Source organism: Dama dama, chromosome 19, assembly GCF_033118175.1.
Source record: "Dama dama isolate Ldn47 chromosome 19, ASM3311817v1, whole genome shotgun sequence".
Lineage (NCBI taxonomy): Eukaryota > Metazoa > Chordata > Mammalia > Artiodactyla > Cervidae > Dama > Dama dama.
Genome location: NC_083699.1, coordinates 49710405 through 49731872, shown reverse-complemented (window position 1 = coordinate 49731872; position 21468 = coordinate 49710405). Strand labels below are relative to the sequence as shown.

Sequence of the window (21468 nt, the reverse complement as noted above, 5' to 3'; positions counted from 1 at the left end):
TTAACCCTCTTTATCATCTCAGTGCCCTGCTGACTCATATTATCCCCATCACAAATAATTTAAACATTCGACTTACTATGTCCATGCATTCATTGTAACTACTTATTGAACCTATATTGAAACTTAAAACAGATAAATAAAATCACATTTATTGGAGTGTTTGCACGGGGGAAATTGTGATTTGGAGTAGTGACTATAATGTCCTTATATGGGCATTCCTAGGTCCTTAAACTTGGGCCTTCTGCGATATTTAGACTGGAGTGTATCGTCTCTTCAATGGGGAACCTTACTGTTGACATGTGACCCAGAGGAGCACGGAAACTGCCCCAAGAGCCAGAGCCTGAGCTCTGCCTCTCACAAGTCTGGCAAGCTCAGTGCCTGCACAGGGTGGGGCATGCACAGGGTGTGAAGATGCTCAGGCTGTGAGATGTGGGGTAAGGCTGCTGCTTAATCTTTTCTCAAAGTCCTATCTGTTAACCAAGTCCATGATTTTGATTTATAAAATATGAAAGCTTATGAGATAAATAGAAAACAGGTTCTTTTGAAGTTTAAAATATTTTTCCTGATGCTAGAGTAGGTAAGGGGACTTATTGGCAACCCAGTGGTTAAGACTCCACACTCCATTGCATGGAGAACTGGTTTGATCTCTGGTGGAGAACCTAAGATCTCACATGCTGCTCAGCATGGCCAAAAAAAAATTTTTTTTAATAGTAAGGTAAATGATGTCTTCAAATAACATTCTACATAAAAATTAATTCCAGATAGATTTCAGGCAAATTTAATAGACACTCTAAAGGAAGTTAATACAAACAATAGGCTGAGAGAAAATACTTGTAATCTACATATTAGGCAAAAAATTAATATACAGAATGTATGAAGAGTTCTTAGAAATCAATAAGAAAAAAGGCGACATCCCAGTAGGAAAATGGGCCAAAGTAAAAAGGAGGACTAAAAAAAAGTAAACTTTTGGAAAAGATAGTAACAGTAGAAATCAGAGAAATACAAATAAAAGTAAGAAATTTTAACCCTTCAGGTGAACAAAATTAATGGTAAGAACGGGGGAAATAGACAGTCATACACTGGTAGGAATATAAATTGATACAGTCTTTCTGGGCAGAAGGAAATGGCCACCCTCTCCAGTATTCTTGCCTAGAGAATCCCATGGACAGAGGAGCCTGGTAGGCTGCTGTCCATAGTGTCGCACAGAGTCGGACAAAACTGAGGCGACTTACCAGCAGCAGCAGCAGTCTTTCTGGAGAGCCATTTCACAGCATCTTTAAACACTTAACATGTATATGTCTTTATTAACCTACTTATAGGAGTATACCATAGCGAAGTTCTCCATATGTCCCAGGATGCTCAGTGGCAGTTTTTATTAATAACCAACAAGAAGATGGACAGCAGCATGGTTTTCAACAGGGGATTGGTTGTGGTACAGTTTTACTGTGGAATACTGTGCAACCACTAAAACAAAAAAGAAAACACAAACATGGGAAGATCTCCCACAATTTAAAAAATGTATAGAAACAGTCAGCTGTATAATATGAACTACTTTGTGCTTTGTCTGTGTACATGGATATTAGTCTGAGAGCTGCACACTCTACACACTATGGTTGCTAAAAAGGTAGAAGAGTAGGACTGGGCTAAGGGAGAGTAGGAAAGGAATTAGGAATGGAGGACATTTTACCCTACAATATTCTATGGTATCGTTTGAAATTTCATGTACATGTATTTATGTTTGTACTCCTAAAAGTGGGGCTTACCAGGTGGCTTAGTGGTAAAGAATTTGCCTGCAATGCAGGAGACGCAGGTTTGACCCTGGGTCAGGAAGATCTCCTGGAGAAGGAAATGACAACCCTTTCCAGTGTACTTGCCTGGGATCCTCCCATGGACGAGGATCACCCACCAACCCTGTTCCAGCCACATGAACTTCCTGCAAGTATCTTGAGCATTCCAAACTCCTTTCTGCCTTAGAATTTCTGCCTAGGCTATACCGTTGACAGAAGGTCTTCTCCTCATCTTTACATGACTGGTTCTATCTTATCATTAAGGTCTCAGCATACTTCTCAGACTATCACCAGCTGTTCACTCTGAAGAAGTTATGCAGGCCCTCTCCAACCCATTAGCCAGTTTAATTCTCTAAATGCTGCTCAAGAGTATTGGAAATTTTTCTAATTCATTTCTTAGTTTATTTTCTGACCCCACTGCCATCCCCAACTAGAATCAATTTCCTAATGTCAGGGGCTTTGTCTTCTTCACAGGTGTTGCCCAGAATCGAGAACTGTGCTGGGCATATAGACAGCACTCAGTAGACATTTGTTTAATGAAAGAATAATAAAACCTTATCTTCAAATATAAATTGAGCTTACAGGACCCAAGGCTCTTAAGGAATAAAAGAGCCCTCATAGTGGGGCAGCATCTAGGTAGTCTTCTAGGAAAAAGACATTCTTAGGGAAATAGTCCGATTGTAACTTTTCTTGCAGAAGCTATCTCCAGGATATCGGGGGCACTGGACGATACCCCGCCCCAGTCATTAATGATCAAGAAGCTGGGGGTTCCAGCTGTAGTAATGAGGAGATGGCTTTGTCACCACTGGGTAGGCATGGAAGAGTAGCAGCCTTTGGGCCTTTGGTCTCAGATATGTGGTTACTTGGCAGCAGAGTGTTTGGATTCTTTCTTAAAACATGAATATGAATGTCCCTAGCAGACTTGCACTCTCCATGTTGCCACTCCATGCCTCTCTTGATTGTCCGACATCTGAATTCTTCTCATGTTTATCTTTCCTATTAATCCCCAAGGACATCTGAGCTTTGGCCCCTGCCCTATATGAGTAAGCGCTCTGTTCTCTAGCAGCCCAGTGGGCACTTCGGATATTTTTGTTGATAGAAGGGAAGTTGAAATACTACTGGTGAGTCTTAAGAACCAGCTTGTGGCTAGAGGACAAGGTGTCAGCTTGTCTCACCTGCCTGAAAGGCAGGGAATGCCTGTTAAAGTTCCTGGAGCCAGTTATGCAAATAGCCTATGTGGTATAATTAGGAAGTGACCCTTCCAGGGTTCCCATTGTATGTTCCCAACAAAGCCCCTAACTAGCTTTACCTGTGCCCCTGGGGCCAGCTAAGGTTCTCAGTGATTATTCTCTCAACACTCACTTGCCATTTCTCCCACCGGTTAACACTCTTAAGTCTGACTTATGAAGACAGAAATGGCTTGCTGTCTACCAGTATCTTAGAATCATGTTTCCATTCTTTAGTCTCTGGCTTTCTCAACTGGTCAGCTCACACATTCAAGACTAGAGCAACCTGCGCTCTTTGTTGTGATATTTCTGTACTTATTAGTAAAATACTGTAAATAATCAACAGAGCTAGTCAGAATTTTTTGCCTCTTTACAAAACCCCCAATGTCATTTTCAGGGACAGTTTCAAGATCTATAGAAGGAACTCCTGGAGAAGGAAATGGAAACCCACTCCAGTATTCTTGCTTGGAGAATCCTGTGGACAGAGAAGCCTGGTGGGCTGCTGTCCATGGGGTCGCACAGAGTTGGACACAACTGAAGTGACTTAGCATGCATGCATGCATTGGAGAAGGAAATAGCAACCCACTCCTGTATTCTTGCCTGGAGAATCCCAGAGACAGAGGAGCCTGGTGGACTGCTGTGTATGAGGGAGCACAGAGTCGGACACAACTGAAGCGACTTAGCAGCAGCAGCAACAAAAGGAACTCCTGGGCCCATTTAGGAATGTGAGTTTCATGTGGAAACTTCAGCTTGACTGGTTTTATATACCCACAAGGCTAAAATCAATTTTAAATAGCATGTCAAATAAAGCACAACTTACAAAATTTTAACAAAATCTAGTTCTAGCCTCTAGCAAAAATCTCTATTTTGATTATACATTGTTCAATCTGTTTTCAGTGGAACAGAAAATTATTCTGTCATATTTGTCATCATACATGACATGGGGCTCTTGTCATCATACATACATGGGGTTCTTGAGGATGAGATGTTAGATAGCATCACTGACTCAATGAACAGGAATTTGAGCAAACTCTGGGAGATAGTAGAGGACAGAGGAGCCTAGCATGCAATAGTCCATGGGGTTGTGAAGAGTCAGACATGACTTAGCAACTGAACAACAACATTTGTGATCAGGAAATTGTTTCATGAGTGGAATTGAGTATTTTACCTAGGAATTATGTTCAAATATCATTTATAGTTGGTTTATACCAGACTTTGAAAGCACCAGGACTAAGCATATCTGCAGTTTAACTTGATGGATTAGAAAATTGTGCCAGGAACAGATCTCACCATAACTAGGAGATCAGAGTTAACATCACTAGAATTGGATCTAATAGATATTATGCACCTCCTGATAAGGTTGCATCATGTTCAGGACTATTCCTGCAAAAATGCTCACTCTAATGTTAAGGAAACATCCAGCAAACCCCATTTAAGGGAATATTCTACAAAATAACTACCCTATACTCATAAAAAATGTCCAAGTCATGAAAGATAAGACCTTTTTCCCTAAAGCATGTTATAGGAATGATTAGCAACATTTAAGCAAAGTAGAGTATCAGTGTCCCCTGGTGGCTCAGACGGTAAAGAATCTGCCTGCAATACAGGAGACCTGGGTTCGATCCCTAGTTGGGGAAGATCCCCTGGAGGAGAGCATGGCAACCCACTCCAGTATTCTTGCCTAGAGAATTCAATGGACAGAGTAGCCTGGTGGGGTACAGACCATGGGGCCGCAAAGGATCAGACACAACTGAGCAAGTAACAGCACTGAAGTATTTAGGGATATAGGGGAATCTTCTCTGTAACTTATTCTCAACAGTTTGGAAAGAGAAAGAAAAGAAAAAGCAAGTGGTAGAGTGTTATTAGTTGGGAATTCTGGGTGAAGGAGATATAAGAATACTTTGTACAAGATCTTGGCACTTTTTTCTATATCTGAAATTACGTTTAAATAATTTTTTAAGAAATAACGCCAATCGGATCACACTCGTGAACTCAACCCCAGGTTGATACTAGTGAACTTACCAACCTGAGGACGCATTCCCTTAGTGTACCCTTAGCGTGCATCTGTGCTCTGAGCCCAAAGAGGCCAGAAAGAACCATGAGGGCACTGCTGAATGATGAACATAGGGGAGAATGTAGACGGAGAGGCTGGGCTTGGTTGGGAGGCCCAGACTAAACACAGTCTTGTTTGCCTGCTGCTTTTTTCTAAGCCAGGTAGCAAGGCCCTAGAGGAAAACTCACTTGGCACAGGTCCTTAGGGAAGACAGGGCCAGGCTAAGACTGCAGGGTCTCAAGTTGTATTAATTCCTGGAAACCCTAAATCTTAACAGTTTCTTTCCTACACCACCCACCCACATACACACAAATGTAGTTTCCAAAAAAAGGACCCTGAAAACCCAATCATTGACCACCTGTTATTTCCTCCAGATATGTAGTTCCCTCCTCTTTCGTCTTGCCTCAGGTTCCCTAGGAGAATTTCCATTGTGACATTTGCAGTTAAGTAGCACGTAATTAAAGTCTTAATGTTCCAGCAGCACCCTGCTTAGCTCTCTCCCTCCCCCTCTGTAATTAAGCCTGGCATGGTTACCTTTGGTTAAGGTTACTACTGAAGGGCACATTATAAGTTGAATCCAGGTCAGGCTTCCCACTGGCTCCTGCATAGACCCTGATATGATAGTACATAGTCAAAAATAACTGGGCTGGACTGTAACTTATCTCTTGCTTTGGTGTTCATAGGTTTTGAGTTTGACTGTCAACCCAGTTTTCAGGATACCATCCTTAGGAATCCAATTCACCTTTTGTATTCCAGTCTGAGATGGAATAATAGCCAAGAAGGATGCTAACAACCCTGCTTTCTATAACATATTAATAGAATTTGGTAAATATTCCCTTTGAAGAGTCATCTACATGAGCATGCTAATTAGCATATTAAAGTGTCCTAGAAGTCCTGCAGAAAGGAAACAGGTAGTTTCTTTAACCCATCTGAATTGATTGGGTGACACTTTGAACATCATAAGGAACAGAAAGCACTAGCCTACATGGATAGTCAAATTGCTAAGTTTAAGAGATGAGCACCTCAACAACATTTCTTAGAGGTCTTAGAGGTCTCAACAACCTTTTCTTAGAGGTCTCTGGGTCTAAAAATAATCAGACTCCAATGAATTCTTCTGCTTTGTCTTTAGCTATTCATCACCAGCTATTTAATGAGCACCTCTGTAACCAAAGGGTTTCTGCTGGGGATACAAAGATGGAGGACATCTCTGTCCTCAAGGACATTCCTTAGAGTTAGGGAGGTAAAGTACATAAACAAGCATTTATCAGTGCCAAATGAATGATATGAGAGATACTCCAAGAAAAACACTTCCAAAAAAATACTCCCGGAGTATTATGCTGGGCTTAGTCACCTAAGAACTCCTAGGTAGGCTTTAGACAAGCCGAGAGGCTGCAGAATGGTTTGAACAAAGAGAAATGCAGTGAACTGAATAATTAGCTGAAAGCAGATGGCTCATATAGGATAGTTGTTTCTAAACCTTAACATACATCAAAATTACTTGCAGGGCTTGTTTAGAACACAAGAGTGCTGGGCCACTCTCTTAATTTCTCATCTGGTACCTCAGGAGCGGGACCCAAGATTTTGTGTTTCTAACAAGTACCCAGATGATGGTTATCTTGCTGGTCTGGTGACCACAGTTTGAGAACCTTGGATTATCAAAGAGTGGAAGCTCAGAGAGCTGAAAATGTGAGCGCGGGCCTGACCATGGAGTACCTTAAATGGCAGGCTAAGTTAGACTTTGTTAGTCAAGTTTTAAATGGGGACTTGACCAAAGCGATAGAATTGTTCTCATAGTAGAGAGACATCGAATAGATAAGCGAAAAAGAGTAGCTTCAGAGAGACCAGTTTGGAGGTTGTTATTAACACATAGTTAAAACAAGAGGATTTAAAATCTCTGAATTAGGGCAGTGACGACAGGAATAGAAAGAGAAATATCCTTGCAGAAATCTTTGTGAATGAAGAATCTGCTTGCAGGACAGAAAAACTGAAAGATAGTCTTGGTCATTCTCTGAGAGTCTTCAGTTAAATACAGTAACTTACATAATGTCATTTTGAGGCTTTATGTGTATTACTGGAGCTGAACTTGTTTATGTTCACACATTCTAAAAGTGGGAGATGTTACCATGTTAGGTAATAGCGTAAGGCTATTTTAGAGAGCTTACATTTAACCTGTGTGTGTGCTGTGTGCTTAGTCACTCAGTTGTGTCCGACTCTTTGCAACCCCATGGACTGTAGCCTGCCAGGCTCCTCTGTCCATGGAGATTATCTAGACAAGAATACTGGAGTGGGTTGCCATGCCCTCCTCCAGGGTATCTTCCCAACCCAGGGATCGAACCCAGGTCCCCTGCATTGCAGACAGATTCTTTACCATCTGAACCACCAGGGAAGCCCACCTGAGAGCTTATTTGAAGGCTTAGGAGAAAACAGTAGTGTGGATACATCCTGGACTCTGGAGTGGCCCTTCTTTGCCAGGAGAATTTGGCTTCCTTGCCAGGCATGGCACTTGGAAGGATGGCCTATGAGGAGAAGAAGCCAGAAGAAGATACCTTCCCCAGCCTTGGTGCTCATGTCACAACTAGAAGACTTCCTTGTGCTCATGATATGATATAGAAGAAAACAGATCCCAGGTGACCTCAGTTCCTACTGATCTGCTGATTCTCGTTGCCCTATTACAACTAGAAACCATTACTTAAACAAAAATTCTGTATTTGGGTTTTAGACTAACATGTAGTTTGACACTAATAGGTTTCATACTAGTAACTCTGTATTTAGGTTTCATCCTTTCTTCAGTCTCAGTTTAGGGAAGTTTTACAACATTCTTTTGGTGGTGTTGTTTTGAACCATTCAGAAGCCTTTTAGGAGAGTTTCCTTTTCCACAGTTTAGAGAAAAAAAATGTGCATTTCCTCTCCAGAGGCTGTGGACAAGTCTCAGAGATAAAATAATATCGATGAAACTAATATCTAGAATATTTGCTCTTGGAAGAGAAGTAGAGCTGTGTTCACTGACTTTTGCCTGATCTGATGTGTCAAGCTTCAGAATTCTTAGCCCTTAACTTCCAGAGCCAACTAGGGGGAATAGTTAATCATATGAGCCAGTATGATAGCCTGTGACAGCCATGGTATGGCATGTTTCAGTTCAGTTCAGTCACTCAATCATGTCCGATTCTTTGCGACTCCATGGACTGCAGTACGCCAGGCTTCCCTGTCCATCACCAACTCCTGGAGCTTGTTCAAACTCTTGTCCATTTGAGTCCAACCATCTCATCCTCTGTCGTCCCCTTCTCCTCCTGCCTTCAGACTTTCCCAGCATCAGGTTCTTTCCCAATGAGTCAGTTCTTTGCATCAGGTAGCCAAAGTATTGGAGCTTCAGCTTCAGCATCCAATGAATATTCAGGACTAATTTCCTTTAGGATTGACTGGTTGGGTCTCCTTGTAGTCCAAGGGACTCTCAAGAGTCTTCTCCAACACCACACTTCAAAAGCATCAATTCTTCAGTGCTCAGCTTTCTTTATAGTTCAACTCTCACATCCATATATGACTACTGGAAAAACCATAGCTTTGACTAAATGGACCTTTGTTGGCAGTAATGTCTCTGCTTTTTAATATGCTGTCTAGGTTTTTCATAGCTTTTCTTCCAAGGAGCAAGTGTCTTTTAATTTTGTGGCTGTAGTCACCATTTGCAGTGATTTTGGAGCTCAAAAGAATAAAGTCTGTCACTGTTTCCATTGTTTCCCCAACTATTTGCTGTGAAGTGATGGGACCAGATGCCATGATCTTAGTTTTTTGAATGTTCAGTTGTTAGCCAGCTTTTTCACTATCCTCTTTCACTTTCATCAAGAGGCTCTTTAGTTCCTCTTTACTTTCTACCATAAGAGTGGTATCATCTGCATATCTGAGATTATTGATATTTCTCCTGGCAATCTTGATTGTAGCTTGTGCCTCATCCAGCCTGGCATTTTGCATGATGTATTCTGCATATAAGTTAAATAAACAGGGTGACAATATATAGCCTTGATGTACTCCTTTCCCAATTTGGAACCAGTCTTTTGTTCCATGTCCAGTTCTAACTGTTGCTTCTTGACCTGCATACAGATTTCTCAGGAGGTAGGTAAGGTGGTCTAGTATTCCCGTCTCTTTAAGAATTTTCCACAGTTTTTGTTGTGATCCACACAGTCAAAGGCTTTGGTGTAGTCAATGAAGCAGAAGTAGATGCTTGTCTGGGGTGGGGGAGGGGATGGCCTCAGTGCCCTTTGATGTCTCTCCTCCCTCTGCCTCCGGCTCAGAGAGATTACACAGGTAAAACTGAGGCCAAGGAAACCTGACAATGAGCAGTTGGAAATCTTATTTGACTCTGCATCCAGTGGCATCCTGCCAGAAGTCAAAGTAGAAAGTGTGGGGACAGGGCATTGAAGCAACCAGCAGTGGTCAATGGAGATCTGGTCTGAATTAGAACAGAATTCCAAAGATTTCATCTATATTAGAGCCAGGGGTGCTGACTTTTCACCCTCGTGGAGATTGTTTTGTCTGTTAGAGAAGATCCCAATATGAAGAGCTAACGTCCCAGGGGGCTTTGAAGATGAAAAGAATTCCTGCCCTATATGGGTGCCGCTGGATTTGGAATTGTCCCTGTGGTTCAGATCTCTGTGCACATGCTCCCAGGATAGGACCAGCAGAGAAGAGAAGGGGACCAATAAGTAGAAAGTACATAAGAGAGAGTTCAGAAACTTAACACAATATTGTTAGTCAATCACATGTGCTAAGTCACTTCCGACTCTGTGACCCCATGGACTATAGCCCACAAGACTTCTCTGTCCATGGGATTCTCCAGGCAAGAATACTGGAGTGGGTTGCCATTCCCTCTTCCAGAGGATCTTCCCAGCCCAAGGATTGAACCCGAATCTCTTATGTCTCCTGCACTGGCAGGCAGGTTCTTTACCACTAGCGCCACCTGGGAAGCTACTACAGTCAACTATACTCCAATATAAAATTTTTAAAAATTGTTTAAAAAAATAGAGCCCAAAACCATGTGCTTTTGAGGCTCAGAGTGGACCTTCATTTTGTATTTTTAGTTTAATGAGAAAAATAAGACAGATACTATAAATCATAGAGATCTGAATGTTAAAATTTTATTTTAAAAAGCATAAAAATAGCCTGAGTAGAATGGTGAAGAATGATAAGTTGGCAAGGGACTCATTGGAGAAGAAATTCCTGAACTAAGTGTGTAAAAGCTATGACTTAATAAGCAGGAAGCAGGGGTTTGCACTATGCTTTTGGGACTTGAATCAGGCTAAGAGGTGAGGGAAGGAATATCCTGAGCCAGGCTGTGTGCCAGCTTTAGTCTAAGGTTGTGGTAGGAGCAGTCGCAAGGGCAACAAGTTACCTAGTTTTTGGACCAGGCTGACTCTCCCACTCCCACATGTCCTATTGCTGTCACCATAGCAGCTTTCCTCTGCTGCCAAGTGGCCCAGACACCAAGACGGGCAACCAAGTGGTTTTCAAGGAAGTCAACCATGTCAGGAACTGGTGGTGCCTTGCCTCAGGACCTCATTTGAAAGTGCAACCAGGAGACTATTTTGCTAAACATTCTGCTGAAAGACTTGCCGGGGCCCTTCTGTTGTATCATGAAGGATACACTAATGCTGAAGGTTTTGTGCTCTCCGTGCGTATAAACAATTGAATTTATGGATTTATTACCCAGAGAATTTCACCCTTGACCTTCCTGTCATACACCCTTCTCTAGACGTGCAATTTCCAGTGTGAAAAAAAAGGGTGTGATACTTATGATTTTTATATTAAGTAAATTATTTATAGAAAGCCAAAGAAAACAGAAATGTTTGGGCATATCTAATCTCTATAGACAGATGTATTTGAATGCATTCACATTATATATAACTCAAGATATTGAGAGCAATGAGTTTACAATTATTCTCGTATCATTGGAGCTGAAGCAAGACAAAATAAAAGCAGTTTAAAGGACTTTTTTGTAAATATCTAATGATTTTAGGAGTCTTTGTGATTTCTTCTGATTTCAGCTACTGGAGTCAAAACTTCCAAAACAATATTATGATGAATACCAGCAAGAATTTTATAGACCTATTGTCCATCTAGAGGGTGGGTGATGAGGTATGACTAAAAAGAACAACTAGACTCCAAATCTTTTAGCAATTACATAATACAGTGTGTGAATTACATACTGTATATATGTATTACGAATCACATCTGCCTTTGGGATGTGATTGAATACTGTCACTGAACTGCAAAAGACTGGATTGAAATGAGTTTTCCTCCTTGAGTTGTGCCCGTGAAATCAGTGTATAAAATGGTGGGCCAGCTTAGTGAGTTATGCATCTGGGGCACTTGTAACCCACCGAAACCTTGGGTGCCATCTGTACATGTGTGTACTCTGGGGTCCCAGCCTAGCCCTTCTAAGGACACCATTCCTGGTCTTTGGAGCTATTAAACACACAAAACTAATAGAACTGGCTTCTTTTTGTCTAGGAGTTGTGGTCCTTCACTTTCAACTCACTTTGAGATCAGTGGAAAGAAAGCTGAACCGGTATTTTGTGATTAGAAAGCTGGCAGATGACAGATCTGTGGATGCAGCTGTATCCTAAATTTGCATTCTTTGGTGACTTATACACAATGTATTCTTTCGGAATAGTTTTACAAAATTTACACTAGAGCAAAAAAAGAGTAGAAGCTTTTCTTTTTTAGGTATAATGTTAAAAGTGAAATAAATATGAGGCAAAACATTTCAGGAAGAAAATTTAATTTATAAATGAACAAAATTTCTAGTATATTCAGTCACTACCCCTATTGTATACAAATATCTTATATTTTGGTTAATAATGAAAGGTTACCCAACTAAAAGAATGTACAACATAGACAGTAGACTTATTAGGATGTGTTCAAGTATGTAAACTCTCATGGGCTTTATTCCAATTTTCATCTTTATGTCAAGCAGACAGCTCTCATCTCCTGTGGTGCTTAGAAACATGATACTTAAATACCTAAAATTATGGAATCTTTCTCTCAAGGCTTAGACCAATAAGGTTGATATGTTTATCCCAACCCCATGATATCATCTGAGACCCTAATATTCACAGCCATTCAGTTGCCTGGTCATCAAGCCCATCAGAAGCTCCTGTTCTGAGGGATAACCTGTAGATAAAGAGGCATGTGTCATCTCCAGGGAGTAACCTATACTGCTTAAACTTCTTAATGGTGGGAGGGCGGACAGCAATGACCTGGTAGCCCAAGAATGTGACTCCTTATTCTCCAGTGAGATTTCAGGCATTGATTGTAAGTTATTCTAAGTGGGGAGGGAGAATATCACAGAATATCAACTGGTAGCCCTAAGTTTTTCTTTGTTTTCATGAGGCATAGCACTTTGAGGTTAAAAATGGCCTTACATTATCTGGTCTAGCCTTTAGAAGAACATACAGATGTAGTGAAGGAAGATACAGAGTAGAATCACAGACATGGAAACAGGGGAGATAGTTATGGTTTTATTACTTTTTATTTAACTTAGATGGTACTTCCAGTGGAAGTATAACATTTGTTATAAGCACTTCACAAATATTTATTCCTTAATCCTAATAACAACCCTCTAGGGTTGATACTAATGTTATCTTCATTTACTGATGAGAAAACTGAGATAGAAAGAGATCAAGTAATTGGCCCAGAGTCACAGAGCTATGCAGTGGTAGGGCAAGACTTTGAATGCATTGTGTCTAATCTGTCCATTTTATGGATGAAGAAATAGAGACCTGAATGTCTGTTCAGTGCTGCCATCTCTCTGTTGCCATCCATTAAGTAGGCACCAGTGGATTATTCTTGAGTCATATAATCAAGGCAGGAAAATTATGCCAGTTATACTGAAAGAGTTTTCTTTTTTAATCTGCTTGAACAAAATATCATTAAGAGATGAATGTTGGTGTCAAGAATTCTCTAGTCATTGGTGAAGCTTTGGAATGTGTTCTGTGACCATGCATCATGTCTGCTTTTCTTAAGATATTAAGGAAGAAATTGGGCAGTCTAGAGAGGTGGCTAGGGAATTAAATTAGAATGTTATCTATATACAAAAATAAACTCAAAATGAATGAAAGACCTAAACATAAGACCAAATACAGTACTATAAAACTCCTAGAGGAAAATGTAGGTGCATACTACTCTTTGACATAAATCACAGCAATATTTTTTTTGGCTCTCTACCCTAGAGTAACAGAAAAAAAGCAAAAATAAACAAATGGAACCTAATTAAACTTAAAAGCTTTGGCACAACAAAGGAAACCATAAACAGAAAAGACAACTATGAACTGGGAGAAAATACTTATGAACAATGCTACCAACAAGGGATTAATCTCCAAAATATACAAACAGCTCATACAGCTTAATATTAAAACAAACAACGCAATCAAAAAATGACCAGAAGACCTAAATAGATATTTCTCCAAAGACATACAGATGGCCAACAGCCAGCCACATGAAAAGGTGTTCAGTATTGCTAATTATTTGAGAAATGCAAATTAAAGCTACAATGAAGCATCACTTCACACTGATCAGTATGGCGATCATCAAAAAGTCTAGAAATCACATGTGCTAGAGAAGATGTGGAGAAGAAGGAACCCTCTACACTGTTGTTGGAAATATACATTGGTGCAGCTACTATGGAGAATGATATGGAGATTCCTTAAAAAACTAAAAATGGAATCATTATATGATCCAGTGGTCTCATTCCTAGGCAGATATCCAAAGAAAACTCTAATTTGAAAAGATACCTGCTCCCCAATGTTTATAGCAGCACTATTTTTAATAGCTAAGACATGGGAGCAACCTAAATGTCCATCAACAGATGAATCAATAAAGAAGATATAGTGTGGGTAGGTATATATATACACACACATAATATACATATAATGGAATATTACTAATCCATAAAAAAGAATGACATAATGCCATTTGCAGCAACATGGATAGACCTCGAGATTATCATTTTAAGTGAAGTAAGTCAGACAAAGACAAATACCATAGTGTATCACTTACATATGAAATCTTAAATTATATAAATGAACTTATGTACAAAATGGAAACAGACTCCAAACATAGAAAACAAGTTTATGATTACCAAACGGAAAAGGAGGTGGAGGATAAATTGGGAGTTTGGGATTAACATATACACATTACTGTTTATGGGCTACATGGGCTTCCCTTGTGTCTCAGCTGGTAAAGAATCCACCTGCAATGCAAGAGACCCAGGTTCGATCCCTGGTTGGGAAGATTCCCCTGGAAAAGGGAAAGGCTACCCGCTCCAGTATTCTGGCCTGGAGAATTCCGTGGACTGTACAGTCCATGGGTCACAAAGAGTTGGACACAACTGAGCGACTTTCACTCACTATTGTATATAAATTAGGCAAATAAGAAGGATTTACTGTATAGCACAGGTAACTATATTCAGCATCTTATAACAACCTATAATAGTGAAGAATCTGAAAAAATATAGATATATATATACACACACATATGTATAACTGAATCACTTTGCTATACACCTAAAACCAACATAACTTTGTAAATCAATTATAGTTCAATTAAAAGAAAGATTTAAAAAACAAGCAAATATGGCAAAAAAAATTGTCTAGACTTAGACAAAAAATTGTCTACCTACCTAGGTGGTAGGTACCTGGATGTTAATTTTTTTCTATATATTTTTTTCTGTCTTAGAAATATCTCATAGTAAAATCAACCTCAGAATATTTTTTTTTCCTGATCTAGAAAGGATGGACATACCAAGGAACTTTATTACCTGCACATTACCTGTCTTCCCAGTGACTTAAAGCCAGATATCAACCTTATGTGGCAGTTTTTAATACCTCAAGGCTAAAGAGGAAGCATTAGTTCAGAACCCTGGAGAGATGTAGAGGTGCCTGGATTCTGGTCCTAGCTTTATGACTAACTGATCTATGTCCATGGACTTCCCAAATACAAGCTTTCCTTGCCTTATCTGTAAAATTAGTGAGACTGAGATTGTTCTCATCATTGAAATGTTGTAACATATAAATTATATATAAATGTATATTTATATTGTATTAATGTTGCATAGACTAGCAACTTGATGTTCCTTTTTACAATAATTATAGAGGCTGAAAGAATACATGGTATAAACACAGATGTTGGACTAAGATTAAATATATGTGTAGTGGAGTCAGATCTAGGTATAAATTTTGTTTCTCTGCCACTTACCAACACTGACCCTTGGTTTCTTGGAACACTCTATTTCCTAAAATCACAATCCTACTAAATAGTACCTATCTCAGCTTGGAAAGATTTGATGAGATAACAGTATTACTGTTGTAGTTGTTACAAATCAGTCAGTTAACTGTTGTGCCTGGAAAGGTACTAGAATAAATTCTCAAACAGCTCATTGCATCCATTTTTCAAAGATAGGATGAGCATCATGTGCCAATTATTCTTTGAAGTAGCAATAAACTAAGTATAAATTTGAAACTAAATGATGCCATATTCTTTTGCATTCAAAGTGATTTAGAGGTAGCCCTGTCTCAATACAGGACCCTAACTATAGATGACAAATTAGAGATTGCTTCCAATTCTTGAATTCTCTTTTATGTGGGCTGTGGTTGAATGGCCCTAGTTGTTTACACAGAATAAACTTGAAACAAAAGTGAGAATACTCTTTTTTTTTTTTTTTTTAATTATTTTTTTTTATTATTATTATTACTTTTTTTGGTCATACATTGATATGAATCAGCCATAGATTTACACGTATTCCCCATCCCGATCCCCCCTCCCACTTCCCTCTCCACCCAATTCCTCTGGGTCTTCCCAGTGCACCAGGTCCGAGCACTTGTCTCATGCATCCCACCTGGGCTGGTGATCTGTTTCACCATAGATAGTATACATGCTGTTCTTTTGAAATATCCCACCCTCACATTCTCCCACAGAGTTCAAAAGTCTGTTCTGTATTTCTGTGCCTCTTTTTCTGTTTTGCATATGGGGTTATCGTAACCATCTTTCTAAATTCCATATATATGTGTTAGTATGCTGTAATGTTCTTTATCTTTCTGGCTTACTTCACTCTGTATAATGGGCTCCAGTTTCATCCATCTCATTAGGACTGGTTCAAATGAATTCTTTTTAATGGCTGAGTAATATTCCATGGTGTATATGTACCACAGCTTCCTTATCCATTCATCTGCTGATGGGCATCTAGGTTGCTTCCATGTTCTGGCTATTATAAACAGTGCTGCGATGAACATTGGGGTGCACGTGTCTCTTTCAGATCTGGTTTCCTCAGTGTGTATGCCCAGAAGTGGGATTGCTGGGTCATATGGCAGTTCTATTTCCAGTTTTTTAAGAAATCTCCACACTGTTTTCCATAGCGGCTGTACTAGTTTGCATTCCCACCAACAGTGTAAGAGGGTTCCCTTTTCTCCACACCCTCTCCAGCATTTATTGCTTGTAGACTTTTGGATAGCAGCCATCCTGACTGGCGTGTAATGGTACCTCATTGTGGTTTTGATTTGCATTTCTCTAATAATGAGTGATGTTGAGCATCTTTTCATGTGTTTGTTAGCCATCTGTATGTCTTCTTTGGAGAAATGTCTGTTTAGTTCTTTGGCCCATTTTTTGATTGGGTCATTTATTTTTCTGAAATTGAGCTGCAGGAGTTGCTTGTATATTTTACTCTTGATTTTTATTTGTACTTTGTAATCTGTCCACTTGCCACTAATTTGTTCAGAATGTACCAAAGCAGAACCAGATGACAGAGAGAGAAGAAGAATGGTCAGTCAAAATTTGCATTCTTGAATCTCAAAGCCAGCCTGTGGTTTGCCATGGAACAGAAAATGTATCCAGTCATCGGTCTGCATAGTAGTACCAGGCACAATTAATGTAGCTGGGCCTCTAGCTCTGCTGACTTAACTTGCTCATATCTAAAGTTTTGAAGGCTTGGATTTAATAGAGCCTTGTGGTATCACGTGGGTATGGTGAATGGAAAGCTTTTGCAGCTTATCAACAGAAGGATAAGAGGCCCACTACCAGTGCTTCTGAGATGTTTATCAACCAGGCTTCTGAGAACAAGAGTTTGACCCATACCAAACACTTCAGAAATAATGTCAACACAACCAAGACCACAGCCAACACAGAACTGTCTGAGATAAGATTACAACTTTGTCCTTAAAGGGACATCAACCAAGCCAGTCTATCCCCACATAGTCCCTGAGCTGAGCAACCCTCTGAGTGTTCCTTCATACCAAGGGGCTTTAGGAGCTCAATTTTTAATGCTTCTGCATGCAGATATTCTGCCGTTGTTTTCCAGAGTATGCACAGAACTCTGACCATAGCCAAGGAAGTTCCCACAGGGTCAAGAGCCTGAACGTGCCTGTGAGATCCACCAGTTATAGAAGCTGGAGGCAGCTCTCTATTGGCAAAAGCATTGATTCACTTTAAGGCTTTATATTGAATGTATTGGGCAGGTCTAGGCTGTAGGGCCTCCAAGGCCAGATTACACCTCTAGTCTGGGTCTCAGATAAAGTCATTATAGGAAAAGATGATGTGGTCTTTGAGACAAATGTATGTGAAAAGTCACAGCAATACTCTGTGTAAATACCAGCATGCAAACTGGTACCAGGGTAAGAGGGCCCATCAGGGGTGAGGTGAAACTGGTCAGGTGTTCTCCCAAGACCTTTGCCATTGAGAAGCAGCATCACAAAAGAGACAACTCACCTTTGATGTGTCATCCAGATACTAGCCCTATCACATCTTGCTTTGAAATGCCTCACATTCCTTCTTTTGTCCTCGCTGTGTCCTAGTGTGGCCTACTGGATTCTAATCTTCTTCCCAGGGCTATGTTACATGTAGTTACCAAATTAATTAAAAAACAAAAGCCCTTTTTATCGCCCCATTTCCCAGTAGAGTCTCACAATAAAGTTCATACTCCTCTAGTTTATTATTAAATGTTTTCACTCTTCTTTCTGTCCAATTTTTCCTTCTCTGTTAATCTGTATTTCATTTAAAGGATCTACTTAAGGGCTGTGTTAACTTATTTTTCCATTTTCCTGCCTCTGTACTTTTGTTCCTGCCATCTCCCCCTTTTGGAATTCTCTTCTATTCAGACACATCTTTTCCATTAAAGCTTTTCAGACCAGTCTTGCTGCCTCCACTGATCTGACCCTCCTCTGAACTCTGTTTCTGTATCGTCTAGAGTCCATGCCAGCCCTTTGGCAATCAATCATATACTGCTTTGCGCATTTATCTTCATTTTGCGTGTTCTGTCTTGCTCTTTGGCTCTTGTCTTTCTCGCTCTGTCACTCTCTCTGTGTGTGTAACTAGATAAGGGGTTTGAAAATAAAATCTGTCTTATGCAACTTTAGAATACTCATCAGTGCTTTATGACATTGGTATCAGTTGATGAATCTCACTGAGAGGCTTGATTTTTCTTTTTTTCCCATGAAGGCAGGGGTCTTTGTCTTCTACTACTACTGTATCCACAGCACCTGTGGATTGAGTGCTAGCTCTTACCATCTGATAACAGGGGGGTTTCCTTGACCAGGATCTGCAGCTGGCCTTGATATTTTGCCTTGTGCCCTGCTTCCTGAGGCTGAGATCTCTTATTCCCAGGCTGGCAGCCTACGTTAAGTGTCCTGACACAGCTATGTCTATCTGTTCTTTCTCCTCAGATGCATACTCTCATTCCTCAAGTGAAAACGGAGGCAAGTCCGAGTCAGTGGCCAACCTGCAGGCCCAACCATCCCTGAACTCCATCCACAGCTCCCCTGGGCCCAAGCGTTCTACGAACACCCTGAAGAAGTGGCTGACGAGTCCCGTGCGCCGGCTTAACAGTGGGAAAGCAGACGGAAACATCAAGAAGCAGAAGAAAGTACGAGATGGTCGGAAGAGCTTCGACCTGGGATCTCCCAAGCCTGGGGATGAGACGACCCCTCAGGGAGATAGCGCTGATGAGGTAATTACACGAGGCCTCGGAGCCTTCCATCAGGAGGGGCTTCTGACATGCCTCATTCCTGGTGCCTCAAGAGGTGTCCTTCACCAAGGTTTGTGAACTAGCCGGATTCTAACTCCCCATAGTTGGTCTTCTTGGGCCTAGGTATTTTCAAGATACCTAGTTTGAATGTAGTTCCCTGCACTATACAGTAGGACCTTGTTGTTTATCCATTCTAAATGTAATAGTTTGCATCTGCCAACCCCAAACCTCCCAGTCTATCCCTCTTCCTCCTCCACCCACCCTTTGGAGATGGCAGTCTAGGCCCATAGGGAGCCAGTGGTCACCAAGTCCCCAGTCTCTACTAAAGACTACAAAAAACCTGCTAGGACTTTTATTTATTTATTTTTAAAATATTTGGTTTGTTACTCAGGGTCTTAGTTGCTGCAGGCAAGATCTTTAGTTGTGACCTATGGACACTTAGTTGTGGCATGTGGGATCTAGTTCCTTGAGCATGGACTGAACGCTGGCCCCCTGCATTGGGAGCATGGAGTCTTAGCCACTGGACTACCAGGCAAGTTCCTGCTAGGCCTGCTTAGAATAAGAATAAAAGGATGGAGATCATATCACTTGGAGAACAAAAGGACTGTCTTTTGAGATTATGACTGTTTTTGAGTATGTTGAGCAGTGCCGTATATAAAAGGGAGTAGAAAACTGGTTGCTCTAGAGGGGAGTATTATACTTACCAGGTGAAGGTTTACAGTAGGCAAGGTTTCAGACTTTAATGAAGCTCAACTAGTAATGAAATGGGCCTTCATGAAAACAAATGAACATCCACATTGGAAAGGTTTGAGAGAGCATATGACCTCACATAACAGTCAGAGAGACCCTTGTTGACCTGATGGTCAGACTGGCCAATGATCTCTTATATCCCTTCCAAAGCTGCAATTTTGTGGTCAAAATATAAAGGGTATTTGCTTATGGAATGAGATAACTCTTTTACATGGCAAACTAACCTACTCTAGTCACTGATATGGCTAAGAAATTCTTCTTGATATGAAATCAGACTCTTTTTGTGGTTTTAGGCTATCTGCTTTTTCTTCCTCTGAGAATGACAGCAGAGCCTGGTGACATTTAGATTGTGGTTTAATCGTTGTTCATAAACTTAAAATGTTGGTTTCTCTCTAACCACTGTCTCAGCCTTTTCTTTTCCTGGCTAATCAGTAAGGTAGATGTCTTTCATATGTGTGTGTGTTTTCCCCCGTTTGGTCCTCACTGTCCTTTGAGATAAACAAGGGTGCCCATTCTATACAGGGAAAAATAGGAGTGTGTTGAGAGAGGAGGGTATCATATGTTGCTTTTTAAGAAATCCCAAGTCCTGAACCAACTGACATCTCTAACTGCAGGAAACAGTGACTAATGCTGCTCTTTTGTTCTAGAAGAGCAAGAAAGGTTGGGGTGAAGATGAGGCAGATGAAGAGTCACACACACCCCTCCCCCCGCCTATGAAGATCTTTGACAACGACCCCACGCAGGACGAAATGGTAGGATCTTTTTCTCACTTGAAAGAGCCACGTGTGAAATGTGATTTTGTTTCGTGTGTGTGGTGAGGGTAGTAATGCTCTCTCTCCCTTGTTATCTCTTATACCTCATGATTCCAAGACGATGCAGATTCCGTCTGTATTGGGCCGTGGGGACTAACTTCATTCTGGGCAGTGTAGGGGTGGGTTCTCAAAGCGAGAATTCTCAAAGTGAGAATCTGCCTAGTATCAGGTCCTGCTGATGAAGGATAATGGCTCTGTCTTTGGAAACAGCAGATCCCAAAAGAAACTACTTGTCTCAAAGAGGAAGCTGAGATGGTTCTAGGTTGTGATTGTTCTGTTGTACATAACTGTTCAACCAATGTTTTAGTTGATGGTTTTCCTCATCCTTAGCTCTAAACCCCAAATCACAGTAACTTCCAATCAAGTCTGGTGCAAACGCAGAGTAAGGGATGGAGATGCTGCTAAGGGCAGGTTTTGTCATAGATGGACAAACCCAATATGCCAGGTTGCCCCAGTTCTTTGGTTTGCAAAACCCCTGACTCAGTGGCATGCAGAGGCTCGCTGGTGTTGGGAATGTGTGCGTCCCTGTGTCTCTGAGCACAGCTGGTCATCCCAGCCGTTCTGGAGCAGAGCTCAGGCTGGATTTGCTTCCTGGTACTGAGCTGGGGCTCAGGCAGGTCCCTCCTTTCATAGTGTAATCTGTCACCACCCTTCCTCACCGCCTGAAGTGCTCTCACTCCATCGTGTTTCTCTTGCTGCTTCTCTCAGCCTTTCTGTCCTGGAGGACTGGAGGCGGAGGTGATGACTTCAGGGGTGTTTTATGGTACTGGTGGTGGTGGTTAGCCGTCCCCCCAGGGTCTCCCTGGGCTCTTTCGTGCTGTGTCCCGCACTCAGCAGCCCC

At 41.0% G+C, this 21468-nt stretch overlaps 1 protein-coding gene across 3 annotated transcripts in view; it reads left to right on the top strand.

Annotated features, from left to right (window-relative positions):
• The window catches only part of LOC133073478 (kalirin-like), a 122095-nt gene that overhangs the window by 19420 nt on the left and 81207 nt on the right, over nucleotides 1–21468 (top strand). For 2 of the 3 annotated variants that reach the window (XM_061166984.1, XM_061166986.1), the window contains exons 2-3: nucleotides 18764–19047; nucleotides 20466–20567. In XM_061166984.1, the coding sequence (XP_061022967.1) occupies nucleotides 18764–19047; nucleotides 20466–20567 (386 nt within the window). Of the gene's footprint in view, nucleotides 1–18763; nucleotides 19048–20462; nucleotides 20568–21468 lie in introns of all 3 variants that reach the window. The other variant, XM_061166985.1, reaches the window with a different exon arrangement.